Here is a 23,465-nt window from a genome sequence, read left to right as displayed (position 1 = left end):
CTATAAGGAAATTCTCTTTCAAGGCATTAAAAAAGTTGAATGAAAACACATTTACTAAAGTTTATGGAAAGCTAAAAAAACCCCATAATCCTAACCAAAGACAGTAACTAAAATGCTGATTAATATATTCTACCAGTCATCTCCTATAAATAGTTCATAGGAATTTCATAATTCCTGTACATAATCCTATAAATATAATTTTGCATGTTGTTGTCTTCCCACTTAATAGCAACAGACTTTAAAGGGCAGTAACTTGGAAACTGTCTCAGATATGTGGTGAGATCCGTTTCAATTGAAATAATTGAGTGGACAATGGAACTATCATGAGGAGCCCTATTTTTTTCCCCATCTTGTTGAATGGAAACAAAGATTCTTAATTAGAAGAAGTGGGAATAACCAAACTGATTTAGGCCTCTATTTATCCTCTAGTTCAAAAAGACAGTCCCACCTTGGGACAATACTATGGTGGAACTAATGAGAAAAAAAAAAAAAACAAAAAACCTGTGTCAATTTGCAGTAGGGTGGTTTCCTCAGACTACCAAGCACATCTATATACCAGCTCCATGCTTCAGGCTTAAAATGAATCTCTCTGAAGCAATGACAGAATTTTTGCCAAGTGGCTAGGATATAAACACCGTTTGGGTCAGACAGTAAGACATATGCTATGAGGAAAACAGGTTCAAACTAGGCAAGTGGGTTTCTCTAGAATAAATGAGATCTCATGCAAACAGCTTCATCTTCAGAGCATCACGTCTCCGCTGGCATGGAAAGTCTTTGCTTCTTCCACGGGGGATGGCGGCACCCTGTTTTCCTGCTTCCTTATACTAATGAACTGCTGTAACTGTGTTTGCGATATTCCAGAGCGCCCTAACTTCAGCTTTCAGGTAATGCTGAGGAGGCATCCTACATTCTAGACTCACCTTTTGCAAGGTGTACTCTCAGCATTGTGGGCGATTTCCAGGGGAGAATATTCTATTTAAAGAACTACTGTCCCAGCATAACACAAAGAAATCACTTAGGAAGATGCAAGAGACAGGGAAAGCTTTCAATGATGTTTACACAAGCACAATGTCAGGGCCTCCCTTTCCAGTTCCCAGAGAGGATGGGGAGGAGAGAGCTCATTTGTGGCTACGAAAGTAGTCAAGCAGCCATGGGAGTGGGGAAATGGAAGTTATTCCCAAGACAAGCGCACAGACACTCCTTGAGCCCAAGAGTGTGCTGTGTGACCAGACACTAACATAAAGGAGGGAGGGAGCGAAGGAGCCTAAAGCAGAAACCCAGGCTCTGCATACCCTATTTTTTACCACAAGCATAGATATCAAATTCTTCTCCTAGCATGTTTTAAAATGGAATATTGTTAAAACAAGACATATTTAAAGGGCACATTAAAATGTATTTTAAAAACTTCCCACAGATGAACACCAAGCAGACCATTCTCCATTGACAAAATATGCCAAGGCAACATGATAATTACCTTCACCTTTCACTGACGGGCAGCCAGATTCCCAGTCCTCGAATTTGCTTACATTTAAAAATGGAAATGGACTTCCCTTGTGGCTCAGTTATTAAAGAATCTGCCCGTAATGCGGGAGACCTGGGTTCGATCCCTGGGTTGGGAAGAGCCCCTAGAGAAGGGAAAGGCTACCCACTCCAGTATTCTGGCCTGAGGAATTCCATGGACTGTATAGTCCAGGGGGTCGCAAAGAGTTGGACACGAGACTGAGCGACTTTCACTTCAGAAATGGAAATGACAACATACAGTTTATAATGTTGATGATTTCCCAATTAAATCTCATGATAGGAGAAAAATTAATGTCAGAAAAACAAAAAGATAGCCAACTCCTGAGTCGTGTGATGTTTGAGCAGGAAAAAAACTGTGGTCTCATAATTGTGTGATCCAATGACATCAGAGTGATTTAGCTTTAGTATTACAGGGATAAACTCATAATGAGAAGAACATGGCTGTCACAACATCACATCTCTCCCACAGATAACTTCCACAGATGGCAGGAAGTTTGGCTGGTGGTGTTCCCTGATGTCTCCCAGGCGGCCACAACAACTACCTGTTAGTATTTGAGGTGGTCAGTTCACATCAGGTGAATGAATACAGAAAGAAGAGTGCATGGTATGCCTGTGAAACTGCGCCAACTCTACGTATTGTGGTGCATTAGACTTTGTTTTAAATTTGGGAATGAGGACTTTCCATGGACTATATCTACTGAAATCAAACAAAGACATTCTTGCTTGGACTTCTATGTGGCAAGAGAATAAAAAATCACTGGCACAGCCAGGGGAGTGGCTAGCTCATGTCAAGAAAAGTCTGGAGCAAGCCTGGGGCAGTGGGGAACGCATCTGGGCATCTCATTCTAGAACTACCTGGGCACCTGACGAGGGGAGCAGAGGCACATGTGGGGTGGAGAGCCCAGGCCAGGTGCAGGCTAATCACATGGGTGAACTAGCTCATTCCATCCTGAAAACCAGCCTTTAAGGTAAATACTGACTGTTATTCCTGCTTTGCAAATGAGGGAGCTAAAGGCAGATTACCCCTTATCAAAGGATTCCTGCCTATGAAGCGCCACTAAATTATTTCAATTGAAACAGATTTCTGGACTATGAGGCACCCTGATTTTAGAGCCTGTGTGAAAGGCACTGTCTTAGAGGAACTTACCCTCCCTGGTCTTCCCAGGTGGTGCTAGTGGTAAAGTATCTGTCTGCCAAAGCAAGAGTCACAAGAGACGCAGGTTGGATCCCTGGGTCGGGAAGATCCTCTGGTGGGGGGCATGGCAACCCACTCCAGTATTCTTGCCTGGAGAATCCCATGGACAGAAGGGACTGGTCTACGGGGTCACAGAGTCAGACAAAGCTGAAGCGACTTAGCACCCTCCCTGGGCCTCAGTCTGCAAAATGAAAGCAGCTGACTTATAAGAATTAGGGTTCAATATTGAGGTTCAAAATACTCCAGGATGAAGACACAAAATCCCAATCTTTATTGATCTAAAAAGGCCACAGAGGTCTCACTGCATCAATACCTTATCATCTTGATGCATTAAATAGTAGGACCAATTTCATCATGAGGCAGAAGATGCAATTTACAATATACTGACAAAATCACACATAAATTTCAATACATCTATAATTACTTAAAACATATCAGCATGTTACTACAATAACCAAAAGAAACAGGAATTTAACTAGCCTGTTCTCCTAGACCAGTAAACACCAGAATTGTATAGGTATCCTAACTTTTATTGCCATTTGTGAATAGCTTACTTTCTAATTGGTCTATATTTCCTAACTAGCCTTTAATACTGTTTTGGTAAGGACCTCAAACAATACTGGGCAGCAGGTATGAAACAGATAGCTAAGTTGAATGGATGACTTAAAGGACTCCATCATAAGTACCTATATATTGAAACATATTTTATTATGGTTTGCTTTCAAACTGTTGTTTTAAAACCTAAAACATTACCTATTTCAGAGGATAATAGTAAAGCCCTTATTTGTTAAGAAATGCAAGATAAAATTTTAAAAATTGAATAACAGTAATTAGCATGCTTTTCAATAAGAAAATCACATTTTATTTTCATATCTTAAAAGGTTTTTATATTTTAAAAACTCAAAATTAATTTTATGAGTTCACAAAGTAATACTGTATTTTTCTCAAGATATTAATATACCCTTATATTGTAAACATTGGATGTATTTTACTTGGAGTATTTGCTTTTTTAAGATACGCTTCTTTTGATTCTTTTCATGTTAACATTCTGAAAACAGTACAGTTACATTTATCAGCAGTTAATTTTTAAAGCTCAAGATGAATAGTTTTGTTTGAAATATATAACTTGGTAACATCATGCACCTAATCTGAACTCAAATTGTGTCAGGGTTTTAATTTGTACTGACTTTTAATATGACCCAACTAGTTACTAAACAGCTAACCGTTCCACAAGACGATAAAATATGTCAAATCTGTTGGTTCTGAAGGTGAAGCAAGATGCAGTAATGATACAGCCTATCACTGAGATCCCAGAAGGAAACAGAATTAAACTCAGTTTGAATGGAGGGATTTTAATGAAGGGACAACCTACAGAGGTGTTGGCAGGGTCTGGAGAATCAGCAGAAGATGCTGAGAACCCAGAGAGTGGCAAACCTCCTATCCTCAGCTGAAGATACAGGGGGAGGTAAGAGTACCGCAGGAGGGAGAACTGGAGCCCAGGAAGGCAGGAGGGGTGCTGGGCAAGAAGCTACCATCTTGGAAGCGGGAAGCACCACCTGAGATTTTACAGGGTCATTGCTTCACACCACCTAGACTGCGGCACAAACACCCCAGCTTCTCTCTTCCCCTGTCTCTGGTCCCCTACTTGTGCCTTCCTTCTGCTGGCCAAACCAGAAGCCAGTTGGAAGGAGTCAGCTTTGAGGGGCAAGAACAGCAAAGAGGAAGGGGAATGGCTCCAGGGAGGGGCTGGGGGCCGGGGGTGGGGTGGCAAAACCACTAGGAAACTCAATTACGTCACTGTCCCTGGGGTGTGATTCCGGGTGGCAGGATGAAGTGTGAGCCTCTGATCTCATTTCTCAGAAGTCTACCAGGAAATACCATTTTGGGAAAATAATGTTTTAAAAAAATACAAAACCCTCTTGTTCTTCTGCATTCCTCCCCCTCTTCAAGTTTTATTTAAATCCTTCCTTTCGTTTACCTCCTAGTAACACAGAGCTATTTGGTTCCACAAGCCCTCCAGTTGGCAGACTTTGTTTTCATCCTGAGAGCCTTCTGAACTGTAGGAAATCTTTATACAGCTGTTAAGATCTGGGAAATTTCCCTAAGATCCCTATTAAAGTTGGTGATAACTTTTCCCAAAAGTCAATCCAGCCTCCCACAGATGATAGCATTCATCATTTCTTCGATAAATGTCAAATGCATTTGAAGTAAAACTTGAAGTATTTAGTATGAATGTTCTCTAATCTATTAATTTTGTACATGTGCATAATTTTTGTGTAACTTTTGGTTATAGGGCAACTGTAAACAAAGACAGAGACTAATCAAAGCTACATGGTAAGAACACATACTAAGAAGCCTTCTCAGCAGAACCAAAAGTTCTTAAATGGAGGTTCCCTGGGGTGCAGCCCTGACCGCTGTCAAACATGAAGTCCAGGGTGAGGGGGACAGGGATCATGGATGATTCATCTTTGCACTAGCCAAGGCCCTAAAACAGTGTCTTGCACATTTCATGCACTCGATAAATGTTTGCTGAATTGGCCAAACCTTCATTTGCCCCATAATCACTACCCAAAAAGCACACAGATAATTACTTCTTGGAAAAATTCCAACAACTGGTGTTTGATGTCACCTATGTGGTTTCTCTCTCAAGAGCAGTTCTGTAGGATTACATTATTTTATGTTTCTTTCTTCCCCCTTTGGCCTTAATGTAATATATGTGAATAACAGCTTTATGCAAAATTCCTACCAGCATAACCACAGCAGATTTAAGGCATCATATTAGAGATGAGGCTGGCATCTTTCAATTTAGCAGATGACAATGGCTAGGGAAATGCATAATTTGGTATTAACTAAAGACCTAAAGATATTTTGAATATATTCTTTGATTTTTTAAGATCAGAGTTTTGTTTTGCCTTTTTTAAAGAATTAGTGTCACCACAAACTTGGCCTTCATTAAAAAATAATTCTGCATTTCTTTGCATTGAATGAAAGTGCCCAATTACAAAGTTAATTCTGTAACATAATTTTTAAATTTAAACAGCAAAAATGTTGCATCCAAAATGAATCTCTATAGCCCCCCAAAAGACACATATGCAGGAAGACCAAGGGTTTGGTGAAAATTAAAAATATTTCATACTTTGAAATTTAGAATTAATTTAATTTAGAATCATTCCCAAATTTTGTAGTCTAGATTGAAACATTAATTTGAAATGACCTTGACCACTGATATCCTAAATTTAACACTCTTTAGAACAAAATAGCCTTTCTCTTCTGCTTTATGGGCAAATGAACTAAATGCTAAGAAATGGTACTGCCTGGGCCTTTGAACCAAGGCTAAAAGAGATGAAATGCTATCTGATGTGTATAAACATTAGAGGATCCATTTTGAGTTAATAAAAGGATGAGTTTGTTTCATATCCTGTGACAAAATATTCCCTCTTTTCTGAAAATGCTCTTATTTCAACAATAGGGGGTTGTTATTATTATTATTTCCTCCAGGGTAGGGGCAGAGGAATCAAGATAGCTGTTATATTCATTTATCAAAATGCATTGTGGTGAGAAATTCAGAGTGCAGATGGGGAAACAAACCTTGACTTCACCAAAACTTAAAGCTACACTTAGGGTAGCAGGTAAAGGATTAACAGCAACAGTACAAATTCATTAGTTGCAAACTTGACGTTCCCTAAATCTCTCTAACACATTGCTTTAAAAGCCTCAGACAGATGATTTTATAATACTTCACCGACATTTCAACACCTGAAAAGCCTCAACAAGTTAAACCTCTAGTCTTAAAATTTCAGACGTGACCTCACTCAATTCTTTCATTTTTCATTGCTCAAATTCTAATTTGTTTTCATTAATCAATGAATAATGAGGAATTTTACATACCTATACACAAAGAAAGTAGATTTTCACTTTTTTAGGAACCTAAGAAATAAAAAGGAGAAAAAAACCCAAAATGCTGCCACAGAAATACTTTAAAACAGAATGTTAATTATTTATACTTATCACAGCTCTACCATCCGAAGTGCATGCAGACTTCAAAGCAAACCCTTCAGTAACATCAGTGTTGATAGCACCTGATTGCAGGTTTAGCTGAAATCTTGAGGATCCCAAAGGACCAAGATAAACACATACATACTGTTCTGGCTACTTCATTGCTTTTCCTCACTATTCTTTTGGGGTGACAGACATTGCAGTTGACCCTTTGAGAGGGACTAAAATAGACATGTAATGTTCCTGCTTGCCCAGCATCCTTTCTCTAATTTTTCTTTGGAGAACTCCTCTACTCCAGATAACGTGGATCTGACATCAAACCCCTTTCTGAAGGAAGACATCTGAACCCAAGCTTAGTCAGTGGAACAGTCTATTCTTCATGTTCGGGGAGGGGCACGTGACTGACACCCCTGTAAGAACAGCTCTACGACTTTTGCAGAAAATACTGAAGAAACAGCGCTATCCTTTCCTTGCTCTGAGTTGGCAGAGGTTCTATTGGGCTATAAGTCAAAACCAGAAAACAGATCCTGATAACCTTGCCTGATGGATCCAACAATGCTTTAACAGGCAAGACCTACCTGTAGGCTTTTTCATCAAATGAGTGAAGTCCTTTATACTTAAGCCAGTCTGAGTTGGTTTTGTCACTTGCAGCTAACAGAATCCTGAGTGTAACAATGTGACAATATTTAAAATAAACAGGACTGCTTTTGAGGTTTCTCCTCCTCCTCTACATTATCACATTTCATCACACAATTCAGGAAAGCATATATCCATTAACATTAAATTAATTATTTTTAAACACACAGGATGTGGAAGAGGGACAAGCAATACCAGGGGCGTGATCATTCTGAAATATGGTGGTCAGGGAAATCTTCCTCAGGTGGAAGAAAAGCGGGGATTACATATTTCAGAGAACTCAATCATTGTCCATCAAATGAAAGAATAAACAGTTTATAGCAGAGCCAGGAGTGATCCTTATACTAATTCCCTGAATGATAAATGAGGAAGCGTCTGCAGTATCCTAGGCTAGACATGATGAAGCCCAAACAGACTCAAACAAATAGGACATAAAAATAGTCAAGTTAGATGTGGGGCTCCCTAGGTGGTACCTGTTGTCACTGGCATAGGATGAGAGACAGAGTTTGGGTGACAAAGGAAAGGAGACAAAGCATGGGTCAGTTAAACATGCCTGCAGGGTATCTAAAGCGATCCAGCAGGCCCTCAGAATGGCAGGCCTGGGATGCAGGCAGGCTGAGACTGGTCATACAAGATCCCCAGTGGCACAGGGATGGCAGCTCAGGCTTGGACATTGCCCACTAGAGCCTCCCCCGTGAAAGAAGAGGAGAAGGCTGGAGACCCACCATCTCCCTCTAGATAATCCCAGTCCTGTTTGTGAGCTCCACGAGAACGGGCTTCCTCAACCAGAAAGCCTTCAGTAAAAATCTGTGGAATATCAGAGAGTGTAGACCCTGGGCACTGAGCAAAGGCTGTTGATTCTACACGGGCATTTCTCCAGGTACCCTCCTCTGCTGGGGCTGCCAGGCTCCGCGGCTATACAGGGTACAGTGTCATTATTCAGATCTCACCTCCTAAATTAGTTCGTGCTCTCACATTAGGTGTAATCACAGCTGGCAACGCTTTCTGGGGATGTCTCAAACAGATTTGACTTGAAAAAACAGTTTTCTGTCAATTAATTTGAAGGAGAATTGTTGCCTCTTCTCCCGCCCCTCCTCTTTCTCCTGGGCGAACCCAGTGACCCCAGCAGGCAGGCGTTCCAACGGAAGCGAGGTTCCGAGATGGGTACCTCCAGATGAGTCTTTAAACAGCTATCTTAAGTCTCAAAGACACAAAGCTGAAACGTGCGGCTGTTGTCCATTCCAAAGCAGTCTTCCTGCGTAGGGGAGAGCCTACCCCAGGCTGCCGCAGACCCCGCCGGCGGCGAGCCGGGAGACCGGAAGGAGGTGCTGTCAGCCCGCGATCTAGGTTTGTCCAGATCCCCGGGCTGGCGCCGGGCCGCCGCCTGCCGCACGTCTGCTCTGGCTCGGCGGAGCACCGGGGTTCAAAGGCGCCCGGCGGGGACCCAAGCGCCAGGTGCTCCGGGGGACAGCATTCCCGCCCGCCTCGCATTCGGGTCCGAAGCCTCTTGCTTTGGACTTGACGGAGAGGCCTGACCGCCCTCCAGCTTCCACCTAATGGCAGGTTAACCGCCTGCATTCCACGCCTTTCCTCTTACCACCTCCGCAGCTCCCCTCTCTTTGTCACTTAGCAAAGCTGTGTTTTACTGTGTTGACTACGTGTGTGTAAAGCTCTAAGTTAACGCGTGAGGTAAAAATTCATTCGCCTTGAAATTTCAAAATCACCCTTGAAAACTCGCCCATAAATCACAAGATTTGGTGTCTATATGCAAGGCAATAGTATGTAAGTACACGTGGATAGAACATGCCACAAAGGTGCACAGTAAATAAAATGCGGATGCAAAGTATAAAATTTTAAGTGCAAAAGATAAAAATGGTATCAGGGAAATGAACCTGTCTACTTGCCAGTGCCTCCTGCACTGGACTGTAAGACGCACGAAGGCAGGCTTCGTCCGATTTTGCTCATCACTATGTCCTCAGCGCCTGGAAGCCTGGCACTTCGCGTCCACAAATGTTCAATGATCTATCCCGAATAAATGAAATGAAGAATAAATGAGTGCACACTCGATCCGACTCCGCGGCCCGCAGAGCGAGCACTTCGAGAAGCGGGCTAGAGCTGCCGGCCCAGCGCCATACTCTTGACCGCGAGGCCAGGATGTGGACACTGGCCTCGATGCCCCGCGGCGCCCGCTCCCAGCGGCTGCACGTGCACCTCCTTGCACCGCGGCCTCGGCGCACGCCCCGCCCCGCCACGCACGCACGCGCCCTGCAGCCCGGCCGCCGGGTCGGCCCGCTTGCCGAGGCTCACCCGCGCGCCCGCTGCCCCTCACCCCTTTGCCCACTGGGGGGCGCTCCCCTCCCGCCCCACTCGCCCACACTCGCGCGTCTCTCGGCCCCTGGCGACTCTACTCCGGAACCTGGGCGTGCGCGCCGCCTCCTACCTGAGGGCCGGCGAGGGAGGCGGGCGGAAGGACTGAGGGGGCTGAACAAGACCGTATCGGGAGGCGGGAGACAAGTGAACGAGCGGCCGCCGCAGACGGCACAGAAACGCGGGCGCGCGCGCGCGCGCGCGCTCCCGGCCCTCGCTCCCTCCGTCGACTCTCCGCCTGAGCCCAACCCCGCTGCCGCGCGCCGCCGGCCTCGCCGCGCCTAATAACAACGGCGCCCAGGGTCAGGTGGCCGCGCGCGGACAGCGCCGTCATTGGCTCGGCGGGGAGCGCGGCGCGCCAGGATTGGTCGGGGGGTGGAGCTTCTGCCGGTGAGGGGGCGGGGCTGGAGAGGGAGGCGGGGAGGGAGAAGGTAGGGGCGGGGCCAGGCCGCGGTCCGCGCCTTTGTGCCCGGCGCGCGCTCTCCGCCGGCTCCGGCTGCATCGCCGGCTGCATCAATAATTCAGAGCGGCGGCGGCGGCAGCAGCAGCCGGTGCGGGCAGGAGGCGGCGGAATCAGCGGGGATCGAGCGGCAGCGGCTATGCATCCAAGTGCGGTTGGGCAGCCACGGTACCCGTGAGGCCCGGGCGGGGCTCCGGGAGCATCGCTCGGGGGGCACGCTTGCCCAGGAGTGCAAGAAGACCCGAAGTGTCCAGAGCGGCGTCGGCAGAGCTGCGCACGGATCTGAGGAGGGGGCTTCGGAGCCGGGCTGGGGCGGGGGGGCGGCTGGCGCAGGCAGCCCCCGGGGTGGGGGGCGGGGTGGGTGCCAGCGCCGCGATGCTGGGCGTCGTGGAGCTGCTGCTGCTGGGGGCAGCATGGTTGGCGGGCCCGGCCCGCGGGCAGAACGAGACGGAGCCCATCGTGCTAGAAGGCAAGTGCCTGGTGGTTTGCGACTCCAACCCTACGTCCGATCCCACGGGCACAGCTCTGGGCATCTCTGTGCGCTCCGGCAGCGCCAAGGTGGCTTTCTCTGCCATCAGAAGCACCAACCATGAGCCGTCCGAGATGAGTAATCGCACCATGATCATCTACTTCGACCAGGTGAGTGCTCCAGGAAGACTGGATGGGTGTGGGTTGGGGGGGAGGTAGTAGGTAGATGTTCGACCTCTCCGAGGTCTCAGCGAAAACGGCGGGGGTGGGGGGGAACAAAAATTCGGGACAGATTCTTGCCCACTCCCCTTCGTTCCCGTCTCGTTATAGGTACTAGTGAACATCGGGAACAACTTTGATTCAGAACGCAGCACTTTCATTGCCCCGCGCAAAGGAATCTACAGTTTTAACTTCCACGTGGTAAAAGTCTACAACAGACAGACCATCCAGGTCAGCTGCCGCCTCAGGGCCAGGCCCCAGCCCCGGTAGGGGGCTACTGGCCGCGGGAGTGAGTCGGCCCGGGAGGAGGGGTGGGAAATAGAAGGGGCAGCCGCATGTGCCCAGGGCAGCTTGGAGGAATGGGTAGCAGGGCCTCACGGTTCTATGGCTTGGACTCTCCCTTGCTTTCCAGTCATGGGTTCTTGAAACCACCTCCAGGCACAGTTTTCTGCCTCCGCCTTGTGGGACCCTCCAAAGAGGTCCTCCCGCTACGGAACTCCGGGGATTTCCCTTAAGAGTTTCTGCTAGCATCCCAGACAGTTTCCGCTTCTGGAAGCTTTCCGCGATCCTCTCCTTCAGCACCGCGGACAGTATCCCCGACTCCTGTCCCAGCACTCCAGCCGGCGAGAATCCTGTGCGCTTGCATTCAGTGCCACGCTCCGGGGGAGTCCTGGCGTCCCTCTGGGGACCCACTCCGGAATTCTTAACAAGTAGCGCCTAACTATATCAGTTGAAAGGTGGAGAGAGAAGGGAGGGGCGTAGTGCCACACCCTCCTGGCTCCAGCCTTGCCCCAGCCAGCACTCACAGGCTCTCCAGGGTTCCCAAAGGTTTTCGGGTTTCCTCTGGGCAGACACAGAAGGCGGAACGCGCGGCTGGGGGAGAGGGCGCTGGGCCTTTATCTGCTGATGCCACCGCAAGGGCAAAGCTAGGCGGTGGAGGGCGAGGCTGGATCTGGGACGGAAACTGAGCCCGGAGTTTGGGGATGAAGCACGGAGTGCAGCTCTGCGAGAGATTTCTCCTCTGCCGAAACCTCGCCTGGCTCCTCCGCTGCGTCTCTGCAGTGTCCCGGCATCTGGAATCGGGAGGAGCCAGGGTTTTTGTTTGTATTTGTTTGTGTTCCCGGAAGCGCCAGTTGTCTGAGTTTCTCTCTGAGGCTGGAGGGGAGGGCAAGGCCGAAGGTCTCTGGGCGGCTGAGCCACCTATGAGTTCATTAAACTGGATAAAAGAAGGCAGTCAGGGTTCGATTGGCGGGCCCAAGAAATGAAAGTTACTCCCGTTTGGGGAGCAGACCCTTTCTGTCACCCAGATGGGCCGTCTTTCGCCTCATTGGGCCCTCGGCAGTAAATGACAAAGCCCCTTTTCTTCCCGCCCCCGCCCACCCGCCGTCCCCTGCTTCCAAGCTTTACGTGTCAGCCAAGCGATGAAGTTCGCGATTTCATCTACGCTTCGGTACCCCGCAGTGGGGTACCCCACTGGGTTGCCCCTCTGAAGCCGGCCTTTTTCTTTCTCAGGTGAGCCTCATGTTAAACGGGTGGCCGGTGATTTCAGCCTTCGCTGGTGACCAGGACGTGACCCGGGAGGCCGCCAGCAACGGAGTTCTAATCCAGATGGAGAAAGGCGACCGAGCATACCTCAAGCTGGAGCGGGGAAACTTGATGGGGGGCTGGAAGTATTCGACCTTCTCCGGATTCCTCGTATTTCCCCTCTGACTGGCTCATCTCGGGAATGGAGGCAGGAAGAGGGCGAACGCAGGAGGGGAAAATGATAAAGAGGCTGAACTTTAGAGGACGAGAAAGCGGCACGACTTGAAACTTCCTACTTGTTCCCCAGCTGTATCCGGTAAACGAAGCGCAGCCCGGCGGTTGGACAACTTAGTCCATTTCCTCTTTAGGAGAAGTAAATTCCGCTTAGCTCTGCGCACTCCCATTTCCAAAATAAACTCGCCCCCAACTCCAGTTGCAGTAATCAAGAAAGACAGACTGCCTTGTCACTGTTTCTTACCCCGTGTTCATGTTCCCTATAATTTATATAAAAGAAACTTTGCATTTCACTGTATAATGTGAAATATCTTCCTCCTCTGAGTCCCGCTCTGAATCTTTTCATCCGCTGAAATCTAATGTGTCCCTCCCCCCCTTTTTTATTTTGGAGAGGGGGGGAAGGATTTTTTTTTTTGGATGGGGAAGTAGTTTTAATTTGGCAAGTACTGCTCTTAAAACACCGCTCGAATTAATTAGCTGAAGGTACTTTGTATGTATCCTCGGCTGCTTGTTAGCAGAGAAAGGACTCACCTTAGCGGTGACTGGTTTAAAAAAAAGAAATATATATATATATAAATATATATCATTTGTACACGAAGAACTGTTCCCAGTGGAAACTGGCTGTATTTCCGTATTTCTATGTCCCATTTGGAGTGATCGTGAAACCTAAGGCTGCTTGATGTTCTGACGCTTGTCAATGCCCTCGTGTTCTGTGGCTCCACTAAACGCCAGGAGGTTCTTCCGGACGCTTCCTCGTCCTCTGTAACATACCTGTGAATAGCCAAGATTTAATTTTGCTTTAATCCAATAAAGTTCAAGTGGAACTTTTATTTTTCTGAAACAGCTTTCTAAACTCCGCATCTCCCCTAGTTGCGAGGTCTGGGGGCAGGGGTGCGGAAGGGTGAGATTCAGAGGTGTAGGGGACTTGGCGGCGTGCAAGCAGAGAAAGGATAAGGCAGGAGGGCTTCCTCGCGATGTCGGCGCTCGCTCCTTCCTGCGCGGGCCTAGGGCCAACCCTGCATTCCGCCCTGTGCTCCCTGCTTTGGCGCAAACGTAAGAAATTTGGCTGAAATCTTGCTAGGCCAGGCCCGACAGCCGGCCTGGAAGCGAAAAAGGCTTTTCGCAGGCCAAGTGCATCAGGAATAATTCCAACTCGAGGAGCCAGAACCTTTCTGCCCTTTCGTCACGCTTTCCACGCCTCGGCCTCCGGACCGTCCGCTCACAGATCCCGAAGCTGCGTCTGTTTTATTCCGCCTCCTCTGAATCCCGAGTCCGCGCCAGCGGTATTATCCGGCGCCGGGGACCTGTGATCGCGCTCATCGCAGGACTTTTATTTAAGAGGTTCGTCCAGGAGTTTTGATTGTATCGGAACATAATGTGAAAGCAAAATTGAAATAAACGACTTCGTTTTAAGTCTGGAAGTCTGACTCAGTCGCTTCGGCAGAGGGGAAGTCGGGCCGGGGAAAGCAGGTGGGCGGCCAAGGGGCGGGAGCCGCGGCCTGCATGGGCCCCTCTGGCTCTGGTCCTTTTGGAGGTTTCTCCTGGCCCGAGATTCAGAGACGAATTTAATTAGAGGGTGGAGAGAAGCGGGAAGGAGGTTAATAACAGCACCGTAAACAATGTTTCTCGATTTATTCCTGTGGCTCCTCTTGATTTAGGGTCAACAAGCGAGCGGCCTGAGCTGAAACTCAACCAGGGCTTCTCCGGACGCAATCCAGGGGCTCGGGCGTCTAGCTGGTGCCCTAAGCGGCCCCAGCAACCCCGGACCCTCACGGGTTAAGTAGGGCCTTAGGGAATGAGGGGGGACCCGGTCTTTTTCCTGCCCCACAGTTCTCCACCCTAGTCAGTCCCCAGGGAAGTGAGGATAAGGAGTCCTAGAGGAATTTTGAAACTATTCTTAAAAAAAGAAAAAAAGACTTAAAAAAACCCCAACTTTCTCCGCATTCTTCCGGTTGGAAGGGAGAAATCTGAGAGCTGGGGCGCTGGGCAGCGGAACTAGCTCAACCCCCGCTCAGCGGGAGCAGAGCCAGCCCGCCAGGCGCGCGCACGCCGCACAGGCTAAGGCTCACCGCCGCGCGGGTGGGGTAGCCACCGCTCAGGGGAACTGAGCCCCAAGCACCCTTGAAACTGACTCGGCTGTGAGTGGGTGGTCGGCGAGCAGACCCGCACGGGTGGATGTCCAAGCGGTGCGACCACCAGGCGGTGTTCTGCAGGGATACTTTGGCAAGTCCTCTTGCTTGGCCTCAGTTTGCCCATCTGTATAAAGAGGGAGGAATCTGAACATCTCCAAGAGTCCTCCTGTCCTGAGGTTCTAGCCTTTCTCTCTGGTCTTTTGCTTGGATTTCCTGAGTCCTGACTGCAGCCAGGCTGAGCTGGCGACTGTAGGCTAGCCCGGAAGCCAGGAGAAGTGGACTATCCAGGAACTCAGGCTCACTTTGAGTCCTTGTTCTGGGGCCTGAAAGGTGAACACAGATAAGGAGTGAAGGGGCCCCAAGTGACAAGAGTGCAAAGTTACCCCTTGATTCTGCTGGGGCTCCAGCTGGCCCCTTCCTGGCTGGAGCTCTTTCTCTCCAAACTCTGACCTTGGCCTTGGGGATCCTTCTCATCTGGTTCCAGCCACTTCTTTCACCTCCTGATTCCTTCTCTCCACCATCTGATGAACCCGTCTCCCACTCCTGTCTTCATGCCTTTGCACCTGCCATTTCTTTTCTTCAAGTTGAAGTACCCTTTTTTCTTCTTCCCTACTTGTCAGAATCCTTTCTTTCTGAGGATCTAAGCAGTTCAACTGAAAGGCCTTGTCCTCTGGGAAGTGGTCCTGTCCATACAGCACAGACCCTGCCTTCCTGTGGCTACAGCCCCCTCCTCAACCTTCCACCAGATCTTACCTGGAGTTGGCAGGGAGGACAACTTCGGGTCGGTCCTGTCTCCCAGCAGGTTCCAGGACTTAATGGTGGCCCCCACCAGCAAGTGCTAAGCGGGTAGTCCTGCCCCAAGGGCTCTAGGGAAACAGGGTCCGCCCCCACACACTATCCTCCTCCTCAACTGTGAGCCTCCCACCTAGCCTGGGGATGGGGGACTGTGGGCAGCTCTTTCTCTAAGACCATCCGGGGCCTGGCACTTGGCAGTTGGGCCACCTCCCTCACCTCTGGGGCGAATGTGGAGGTGACTGTTAGCTCTGCCAGAGGCAGGCGAATGACCTTCATCTGAACATTGTGCTCCAGCTTCAAGGAGGGTGTGTTGGGGATTGAGAGGGTTAGAGAAAAGGGGGGTTATTAGCTCAGTAGGGACTACCTCCCTGCCCCCAACCAGAGGCTAGGAAGGTGGGGGGAGGGTGTTATTCTAACCCACCTCAGAGTGGCTTTCTTTAAAGCTTAGAATCCTCTAGGCCTTTCTAGATCTGGGTCTTGCTTCTTGCTTTGATCTCAAATAAACCTGATCAGAATCAAGGCTGTAGGGGGTCCAGGACCACACCTTCATCAGCTCCATCTTCTGTCTGAAACACTCCTTTCCTGCCCGGGTCACCTTGGTGACTTCCTTCCTTCTATCCTGCCTCAGTGGTCACCTCCCACGGGAAGACTTCCTCACCCCAGAGAGGAGAGTGCCTACCTCTTCCAGGCCTTCTGCTTTGGGCTGTGGTCTATCTTACCACAAGTCCTCCTCCCCCACCCAGTCCCCAGAGCGCAGAGCTTGAGTTAGGGGTCTGGTGGAGGGGGACTATGGAACTACCCAGAGCGGGCGGGCGGGCTGAAGCGGGAGTGGGGGTGAGGGTGGCGGGTGTGGGGGAGGGGGAGAAGGGGTGGCCGGATGGGGGGGTGTAGTAGGGGTGGTTTCTAGGACCCAACGAGCCCAGACCCGACTCGTAGGCAGAGGTGTTCCAGGCAGCATCTGAGCTTCTGGGTGTCTCCGGACCAGCGCTGGATCCCTGGCCAGGTGCCAGGGTCACTGTCGCCTGTGTTGTCTGCTGCGCAGCGCGGGGTTGCGCGAGGTTTCGCGCAAGGTCCCAGGGCTCGCTCGCTCGCCGGGGCTTCCACTGTTAGCAAAGCTGGGAGCGCGCCCTCCAAGCTGCGCTGGAGCTGATGCTCGTAGCCCGGGCGGATTGGCTCCTAATGAGAACATAATTACCCAGATGGAGAGGGAGCCTCACCCCGCTCCTTAATTGTTACCGTTATGGGGTAGTGGAGAGGCGAGAGAGTGCTGGGCTGAGCGACGCGGGCCGGGCGTTTCCGCGAATACAGGGCGGGGTCCTGGGACCCCCCGCCCCCACCCGCACACCCAGCTGAGGTGAAAACCTGGAGCCCTGCTCTCGACCCCTGGCGCGCAGTGCGTCCTGAGGCTACAGCCCGAACCGCGTTTTCCTCAGCTCCTAGATGCAAGGGGTGGGTTAGATGTCTAGGGTATCCTCCAGGTGATCTGACTTTTCTGATGAGCACGTCTGTGAGTCGTCTTCCCCTTCCCCCACCCCGCCACACACCTCCCGGCTGCGTTTGTCACCCCTACTAGCTTTCAAAGAAAACAGTGCAATCTTTTCCCGGGTCTGCGAGGCCAGCGGTGCCCTTGAACAGGAAGGTCAAGCTGGGAGGGAAAGTGGAGGTACCCTCCCTTTGAGCCAACTCAGTGGGAAAGAAAAGCTTTCTGGGGATGATAACAAAGGTCTCTTGGCCTCTTTGCACAGGGCTGCTCATTGAAGATACATGCACACTCTGTCTGAGCCTCCGTTTGCTCATATTTCAAATGGGAACAATAATGTCTACGCAGCAGCATGGTTGCTAAAAGGTATAAAAATGCTCAGCACTGCCTGACGCAAGGTAGGTGCTGAATAAATGGAAGCAACAATGAGGAGGAATGGCCCCAGTAGAGCTATCACTATCACAGAAGCAAGACTTGAAGGAACATCAAGAAGACAGGAAAGCTAAAACCACAGGGGAAAGGACACAGAACATGTGAGTTAGAATCCCGTGTCCTTTCTTCTTCCTGCACATTCATCTCCCCACCCACCTCCAGTTAATCATGAGAACAGGAGGATTTTACCTGGGAAGTGTCTTTCATCTCCATCCCCGTTGCCCATATATTTGCGTCAACCACTGTGGATGAATACTCTAGCTTTATGTCTGCTTTCCCTTTGGGTGTGAGCGCTGTTTACATATCTGTGTTCATTTTTTAAAAAATGATGCCACTTTAATTTATTTTTTAAAATTAATTATTTTAATTGGAGGCTAATTAGTTTACAATATTGTGGTGGTTTTTGCCATACATTGACATGAATCAGCCATGGGTGTACATGTGTTCCCCATCCTGAACCCCCCTCCCACCTCCCTCCCCATCCCATCCCTCAGGGTCGTCCCAGTGCACCAGCCTGAGCACCCTGTCTCTTGCATCCAACCTGGGCTGGTGGTCTGTTTCACATATGATAATATACATGTTTCAATGCTAACAGTCTTTTGGACTCTGTGGGAGAAGGCAAGGGCAGGATGATTTGAGGGAATAGCGTATCTGTGTTCATTAAGAGAGTGAGCCGCTTGCATCCCTCGCATCTTGCTTGGCCCAGCGCCTCCTGCGGTGGGCACAGAGCAGGACTCTGTGATTGTGTCAGGAGTGGAAGCAAATGGTGACTGGCCTGGTTGCAGGACATGGACCCAGCCAGTGAAGCTGCCCTTCAGGGGACCTCTCAGTCCTGGAAGCGCCCCATCACTGATAGGAATGCTGACGTGGAAGTGCTTCCACACTCTGTGCTGGCTGGGAAACCTTGCCTGGGCAACTGCACTTCTCATCTCTTCCTGTTTCATTTTGTGCTCAGCCTGTCCCTGGAAGTCCCACCTTTGACCCTGGGAAAGTCGTGAGCAGGGACAGTGAGGAAAAGGCCGAGATTAGATGTATGGGTTGGTGTTTGGATTTGTTGCTAGGTCTTCATGCTGAGAAAACACTTCCGGCAGCTGTGAGAAGACACTGCAGCTGAAGTCAGGAAGGAGAACTTTATGATTAGAAAGAAAGAACTTTCAGGTGTGTGACCACAGTCCAGAGCCCAGGGGGTGTCTTTGTTCATCTTTCTAATCCCTAAGAGATCAGGGAGGAGATGCAGAAGGAGGGAGAAGGGGAAAGGAGCAGGCTCCAATCTGACCTTGAGGTCCACCCAATATACGAAGTCCTCTCTGAATGCTGCCCATCAGGGCTTGGCCCTCTGCTGACCCCCTGAACTCCCTTATTCAGGTCACACACTGACCACTTGGATGTTAAGCTTCATGGGGCAGCAGCTGTCATCTGTGGTTTCTCACAGTGCATCCAGAGCCTGGCACAATGTCACGGTTGGTAGATGCTCAATAAATTCTCCCTGATTGAATGAGTGAACATGTGAGGGGGTGAGGAGAAGGAGGGAGGGATTACTGGTTGTGTGGTGAGTGCGTTTGTCTGACCCAGCAGACTGTGAACTCCATGGAAGTATCCACCTTGTTATTGCCATATTTATAGCTACATTCTCAATGCCTAGCACACTGCCTGGAATAGAGTCAGCATGAACAGTTTTCCTGAACAAATGAACAAAGAATTATGGTACTTTGGACCATGGGATTCTGGAATGCAGGCTTGAAACATTGTTCACTTCTTGAGATCCCCACTCTCCTCATGAACAGTCACATTTTATAGAGTGAAATTGAATTGTACTAGTTGTCTGCAGTTGACATTATAACACAAGTCTTTCTCACATGCAGCTTGCCCCATCCTGCCCCCAACATATGGTCAGCTCCTTAGAGGGTAGGGGCCATATTTTATTTTAAAGGGCAACACCTAATAACATGATTCACTATTGGTCGATTGGTTGCTTAATCGAGGATCAAGCCATCAAGTCTGTGGCAGTGGGTAGGGTTGAAGCCTCTCGTGATGGCACCAATCAGCTGGTGAAGCCCAGCAGGGTTTTCCATGGTGCCAGCAGAGTAGCCAGGTATAAGCAATAGCCACGCAGCACCTTGGTCAATGGGGGAGCTGGTATTTCCTCAGCAGACCCTGGCTTGTGGCTGGGAATGGGATTTCTGGGGTTTTGTTCTAGCTAAATGCAGAATGACCTCTGAAGTCCCTGCACATTTTGGATTCCCTGGTGGCTCAGATGGTAAAGAATCCACCTGCAATGCAGGAGATTGGGTTTCGATCCTTGAGTCGGGAAGATCCCCTGGAGAAGGAAGTGGCTACCCACGCCAGTATTCTTGCCTGGAGATCCCATAGGCAAAAGAGTCTGGTGGGCTAAAGCCCATGCGGTCGCAAAGAGTTGGACACAACTGAGTGACTAAGCACACAAGCAGACCATGGAGGTGGAGATGGTTTCATCTAAAGAAAATAAAAGATTTCCCAAATCCCCCTCCTTTCTCTGACTCAGTGTCCGGCTGGGTGTTCAGCCCAACAAAGAGTTTTCTGGAATGCTCTGCTTGCCAGCAGCAATCTGCTTCCTCAGGTGAGGCTCTAAGAGCCCTTTATTCCATCATCAGAAATTGCCTGCTTTCAGGGAAATTTACACAGAGGGAAGAGGGTATTAAAAGGAGAGACAACTGGGCATCGTGTCCTCCTCATTTAAAAGGGAGCCGTGTGCTCTGCCCAGATCCTGTGTTGGAAGACTCTCCTTTGTATTCTGAAAAGCTCAAAAATAAACTCCCCAAAGTGTACTTCCACTGAGAAGTTCAGATGATTTTATAATGACTCCAAATATGGAATTAAAATGCAGCTGATGAAGAGCCTACAATTTTACTAACTCATCTTGATCAAAGTTGGTCAATTTAAGTCTCAGCAATGTTCCAAATGCTCACTCACTCTCTCTCTTTTTGAAGGAGTTCATTTCAGGTAGACAGATTATTTACTTATTCTGAAGATGGCAAGGGAAAGGGTGTGTTAGCAATACCAATTGAGCTGTGGGTGCAGGCTTGCAGCTCAGCCTTCATGTGGCATCTGAGTGTCTGTTGCTTTTCCTTCTTTTCCCTCTGGGTTCTCTGTGCTTCACAAGTGGGACCTTGCCTGACAGGTCCATCTAAATCACCTCCAGCATCAGTATGAGTGACGGTGGTGTGTTGTGAGGCTGTGAGTTTTGTCGTTGTTTTTCTTGATTGCCTAAATGTGTCCCTGTCTCTGTCATAAGAAGTTGGGATCCAGGCTGAGGACAGAAGCAAGCCTGTTCCCCCAGGAGCGAGACCATAGCACCTCCAGATGTGACCTCTATGGGGGCAGTGGGGGTCTTCATGTCTGAATTTCCACCTTACATCTGTCACCAGGGTCCTGTCTTCTAGCCTCAGCCTGCAGAGAAAGCCACCTGGTGACACATGGATCTTTTTTGGGCCCCTCATAATTAATTCTTCCCTCAGTAGCCAGAATGAGCTTCTCAAAACATAAACCAAAAACCACACCGCATGAAACCACCTTGTGCCTCCACAAGGCATTTTTTGTGCCTTTTTACTGTGGCTGGCTGCGCCTCTCTCATCCAGCTCCAGCTGACCTCAAGGAGCTCACCTTCTACTGTTTTTCTCTACTGCAGAGGAGCTTGTTCTGGCTTTCCGTCAGCTCCTAGAATATGCCAAGCTCTCACCTGTCTCAGAACCTCTGCACTGGGTGATCCTTTGGGGCCATTTCCTTCTCTTTCAGGTCTCAGCAGGCCACCTTTGATTACTCTCTCTGATACCAGACCACTTCCTCTATTACCAATTGAGCTCTATTTCATTACCCTGAAATGCTCATTTATCTGTTTGCTGGTTTGCTGTTTCTCTCCCTCCCTGGGAATACAGACCTGATCTGTCCTGAGTGTCACTTTGTCTGCAGGGTTTGGAATAGAACCTAGAATGGTAGGGGCTGGCTTAATATACAAATGAGTGAGTGAGTGAGTGAAAGTCGCTCAGTCGTGTCCGACTCTTTGCGATCATGGACTATACTGTTCACGGAGTTCTCCAGGTCAGAATACTGGAGTGGGTAGCCTTTCCCTTCTCCAGGGGATCTTCCCAACCCAGGGACTGAACCCAGGTCCCCCACATTGCAGGCGGATTCTTTACCAGCTGAGCCACAAGGGAAGACCAAGAATCCTGGGGTGGGTAGCCTATCCTCTCTCCAGCGGATCTTCCTGACCCAGGAATTGAACCCAGGTCTCCGCACTGCAGGTGGATTCTTTACCAACTGAGCTATCAGGGAAGCCCTGATATAAATGTACAAATGGCTGATTAGAAATTAGCCATCCAATCATAATCCATCAGAGCAGAGGTGTCTTCTCATTGGTCTCCTCTCCTCAGGAGCTCAGAGGAGCCATTAAACATGTCACCCACCAGAAGCATATCCATCCAGAGGAAAAGCAGGCTGGAAGCCTTGGGGTCAAGGATGGGGGCTGGAAAATTGACCTCTTATCATTTACAGGCCCAAAGAATGTTTTGGATGTCTGTTTTGTTGTTTGTTTGTTTTTGTTTAATTCAGCTAACCATGCTGTGCACTAGGGAAAACTGAAGTGAGCTGTGGATGGTTGGATTTTTTTCCCACTGAAGTTATCCTGCAACTGACAAGCATGAACAAGAGAACAAGGAGAAGAGACCTTGGTCTGCTGCAGAGGTGGGAAGCAGCCAGGGTACCGTTCCTGGAACTGTAACTCTGCTTGGAGCAAAAGTGGGCAGTGAGGTGGGGACTAAGAAAGGAGAATGAGGGCTGGGGAATCATATGCATGAGACAGAAAGCAGGCGCTTGACTCTCTCCAAGATGGGAAGAGGCAGCACTGGGGGCAGAAATGACAACAGTGTGAATCTAAGGCTGTAGAGAAAGGACATGTATGTTCAGACTGCAAAATATTCACCACTGAAATACCCAGCTAGTCTGGAGCCGTCAATCACACATTTATTCAACAATACTCACAACACTGCATGCAGGCCCAGCACCAGCTCTGCTCTATAGGTCCAGTAGAAAAGCCCAGGCAGGGGGCCAACCTTGCCCGAAGTCCAGCTGAAGGGAGAACAGTACAGAGAAGGATAGGAAATTAGGGTAAGGGGCTTAAGCTGTCTGAGCAACTTGATTTAACCCTCCCCCTGCCACACCACTGTGAACTCCTCCTGGTCCAAGTCAACTTTCATGACCTTTGGGTTTCACCTTCCTTTCTATGGCAGAGAAAGGGACACTGGCTAAGAGAACAAGCTTTGACTTAAGTAGAGCTGCTTCTGTGGGCTGCCTTTGTTATTATATTCATTAGGACTCTTATGGCTTCAAATCATAGAAACCCAACTCAAACTGACATTAATGCCATCCTCCCTAAAGAATTTATTGAATCCTATTACCAAAAAAATAAAAAAATCAAGGATAATTAAATTTAGGTGTGTCCAATTCAGACACTTCAAGCAATGTCATTAGGAATCTGACCCTTTTTACAACTGGATTCATTTCCAGGCCCCCAGTTGTGGCAGCAATATCAGACTCACATTTTGTCTAGTTTCCCCATCAGAAAGATAACATTTTTTTCCCCATAGCTCCAGAAAAAATTCTAGAGCTGATGAATATTGGACTGCTGCTGCTGCTGCTGCTAAGTCGCTTCAGTCATATCTGACTCTGTGCGACCACATAGACGGCAGTCCACCAGGCTCCCCCGTCCCTGGGATTCTCCAGGCAAGAACACTGGAGTGGGTTGCCATTTCCTTCTCCAATGCATGAAAGTGAAAAGTGAAAGTGAAGTCGCTCAGTCATGTCCGACTCTTAGTGACCCCATGGACTGCAGCCCACCAGGCTCCTCCGTCCATGGGATTTTCCAGGCAAGAGTAGTGGAGTGGGGTGCCATTGCCTTCTCCGAATATTGGACTGACTTAAGTGCAAATCGGAACTAGTTTCCTTGAGCAGAGGAATAAAGTGAGCTAACTGGTC

At 49.0% G+C, this 23,465-nt stretch overlaps 2 protein-coding genes across 2 annotated transcripts in view; one reads left to right on the top strand and one right to left on the bottom strand.

The window, feature by feature from the left end:
* The window catches only part of LOC122692720 (atherin-like), a 75,014-nt gene extending 64,213 nt beyond the window's left edge, over positions 1-10,801 (bottom strand). The window contains exons 1-2 of the mRNA XM_043900565.1: positions 10,679-10,801; positions 9,789-10,637 (exon numbers count right to left, since the gene is read on the bottom strand). Coding sequence (XP_043756500.1) covers positions 9,789-10,637; positions 10,679-10,801 — 972 coding nt within the window. The remainder of the gene's footprint in view (positions 1-9,788; positions 10,638-10,678) is intronic.
* On the top strand, positions 10,551-14,033 carry CBLN1 (cerebellin 1 precursor). Its single transcript, XM_043898404.1, has 3 exons — positions 10,551-10,814; positions 10,974-11,093; positions 12,375-14,033. The coding sequence occupies exons 1-3, from the start codon at positions 10,551-10,553 to the stop codon at positions 12,570-12,572; spliced, it is 582 nt and encodes a 193-aa protein (XP_043754339.1). The 3' UTR covers positions 12,573-14,033.
* Positions 14,034-23,465: the final 9,432 nt, after the last annotated feature.

The sequence above is a fragment of the Cervus elaphus genome, chromosome 4, assembly GCF_910594005.1.
Source record: "Cervus elaphus chromosome 4, mCerEla1.1, whole genome shotgun sequence".
NCBI lineage: Eukaryota > Metazoa > Chordata > Mammalia > Artiodactyla > Cervidae > Cervus > Cervus elaphus.
Note: the sequence above shows the minus strand (reverse complement) of the source record. Positions and strands in the feature narration are given on the sequence as shown.

Bases quoted from the DNA above. Each gene is read 5' to 3' on its own strand.
- CBLN1 (XM_043898404.1), top strand. From the start codon at position 10,551: ATGCTGGGCGTCGTGGAGCTGCTGCTGCTGGGGGCAGCATGGTTGGCG. The intron at 10,815-10,973 runs GTGAGTGCTCCA...GTCTCGTTATAG, and splicing joins TGATCATCTACTTCGACCAG to GTACTAGTGAACATCGGGAA. The intron at 11,094-12,374 runs GTCAGCTGCCGC...TTTCTTTCTCAG, and splicing joins ACAACAGACAGACCATCCAG to GTGAGCCTCATGTTAAACGG.